Source organism: Propithecus coquereli, unplaced genomic scaffold, assembly GCF_000956105.1.
Source record: "Propithecus coquereli isolate 6110/MARCELLA unplaced genomic scaffold, Pcoq_1.0 Scaffold211, whole genome shotgun sequence".
NCBI lineage: Eukaryota > Metazoa > Chordata > Mammalia > Primates > Indriidae > Propithecus > Propithecus coquereli.
In genome coordinates, this window is record NW_012146190.1 from 2,393,616 (window position 1) to 2,395,938 (window position 2,323).

General features: G+C 38.0%; 1 protein-coding gene across 1 annotated transcript in view; it reads right to left on the reverse strand.

The window, feature by feature from the left end:
* TRPM6 (transient receptor potential cation channel, subfamily M, member 6) overlaps nucleotides 1–2,323 on the reverse strand; it is a 130,309-nt gene that overhangs the window by 83,853 nt on the left and 44,133 nt on the right. Inside the window, exon 18 of the mRNA XM_012644416.1 lies at nucleotides 2,032–2,260. Within this exon, the coding sequence (XP_012499870.1) occupies nucleotides 2,032–2,260 (229 nt within the window). The remainder of the gene's footprint in view (nucleotides 1–2,031; nucleotides 2,261–2,323) is intronic.

Sequence of the window (2,323 nt, forward strand, 5' to 3'; positions counted from 1 at the left end):
AGACTTTCTGGACTTTCTCCAGTTCTAAAAGGAGTTTGTGTGTTTTCTTTTCAGATATAGAACCCAAAATACTGCACTCTTCCAAGTCTGGAAAAATCATAGTTACCGAGCACAGTGATAATATTGCACTGATTAATTCCTAACCCACTTTCTGAAGAGGCCTCCCATTCTGTTGTCCCTGTCCTCGGTAAAAAAATTGGCTTAGGAAAACAGTATTCAATGGCATAAATATCCTATCTCCGAGGGATAGGTTGGAGCCTACTATACGAAAAGCATTTAAATGACTTTTCCTATCCACATAGTTCTACACAGTCTTTCTGTAGCCTTCATCCATTTGGAATTAGTTTTATTAGAACATCTTATGACTATTCCCAAATGTGTTCCCAGAACTCACCAGCCATGCACTGATAAATAAGGATCTGGGCACTGGAGAAAAATGGTTTACTGCAGGTCAGAGACATTAAGTAGCTAAGTTAGCATTTTGCCCTAAAACTCACTCCATGTTTTGGGGTAAAAACATTTAGTCTTCCTTCACTTAAATCTCTTTTTTGGTATGAAGCATATGAAGAACAAGAATTCATTAAGTTCTCAGTAATAGGGATTTCTAGTAAACTAAAGTATGCACAGGACACAAACATGAAGAGAATTATTTCTACCAGCTCTCACTGTGCCATCCCACTCCCAGAACATTTAAAAAGAGTTATTGTTTGAGTAGCTGGATGTGGACACATGCACATCTCTGCTTCATCATCTCCAAGGCTGAAATCAAAGCAGATCAAAGGAGAACTTCCAAAAACATCGTTGTTTCTCCAATTTTTGTTAAAGAGGAATCTACATGAAATAATTTTTGATTGACATTTCTCTTATTTCTACAATCTCACCAGCGGAAAATGTGCAAAGTCTTTTATATATTGTATACCTTATGTTTTTTATTTTTTTGAGTTTTCTACAGTGTGTCCACCAAAAATATGTTTTTAAAACAGTCATTCTGTTTGGGACACATCATATTTTTAAGAATTCTAGAAAGAATAAAAGTAAAATATAACATAGAGTCTTATGTACCTCTTAATATTCATGATTTATCTCCTTTTATTTGGTTTCATAAGCATATAAACTTGTTAAGCTTGGCAATAACCTAAAGTGCTAGGCTTAGGTTTGATGTTAAAGGTTAAACATCCATAGTAGTCAACTAAATTATTCCAATAATTTAAGATGAAGCTGGACACGGTGACTCGGGCCTGTATTCCCAACACATCGGGAGGTCAAGGTAGGAGGATCACTTGAGGCCAGGAGTTTGAGAACAGCCTGAGCAACATAGCCAGACCCTGTCTCTACAAAAATAAAAAAGTTAGCCTGGCATGGTGGGGTGTGCCAGCTACTTGGGAGGCTGAGGCAGGAGGATCAGGAGTTTGAGGTTGCAGTGAGCTAGGATCACACCACTGCACTCCATCCTGGATGACAGAGTGAAACCCTATCTCTAAAAAATATAAAAAATAAAAAATAAGATGAGAGATGAGGCTGAGAATTTTGAGATGGTTAGCGATATGAACAAAAAATGTCGTTGAGGGCAGCCTTATGAAACACTCACTTATTTCCTGAAACAACACATTCCATGAGCAGAACAACATAAAATTGCTCATTTTATCTAGGTTATTATCTGTATTCTCATGCTGAGAAAAATTTCACTAAAAAATCTCATTTACTTTGTTTATAATTATCAGAATTAATGGCATTTAGTAATAACAAAATCTTGCATACGTTTGTACAGGTATATGCTTTTAACCACCTTCCCTGTCTTTGTGGTAGACAGGGCAGGTACGATTATCTCCATTTAAAAAAAAAAAAAACTGGCAGAGGGAAATAAAGTGCTTTTCATAGATTCTTTTGAGAAGGTCCCAGCTCGTCTACGAGAATCAAAGATATTAACTGGTTTTCCTGAAAATATACTTCTGGAACAAGTGAAAATGGAACTGAAGAGTACAGAATTTCACACTAAACTAACATTAAACTCCATAATGCGAGTAAATTTACCTTTAACCAAGAGTTTTTCCTCATTTTCAGGCGCCCCATCCACATGTCTGTCAGTAGCATTTGGGTGCAAGTATGTGACACGAAGGGCCGCAACCCTCCAGACACGGCTAGTTTCAAGCAGGTGGAATTGCTCCAGTTCTTGAGTTCACATGTCAACAGCTTCATGGCCATTCGCTCATTCTGCTTGAACGCCTTCTCCAGCAGGTCCAGGGCAAGCTGGCCAAACTGTCTGCAATGACACAGTGCCGAGTGGAGAAAACAAAGGCCAGCGAGAGGCCTGCATTTTTAGAAA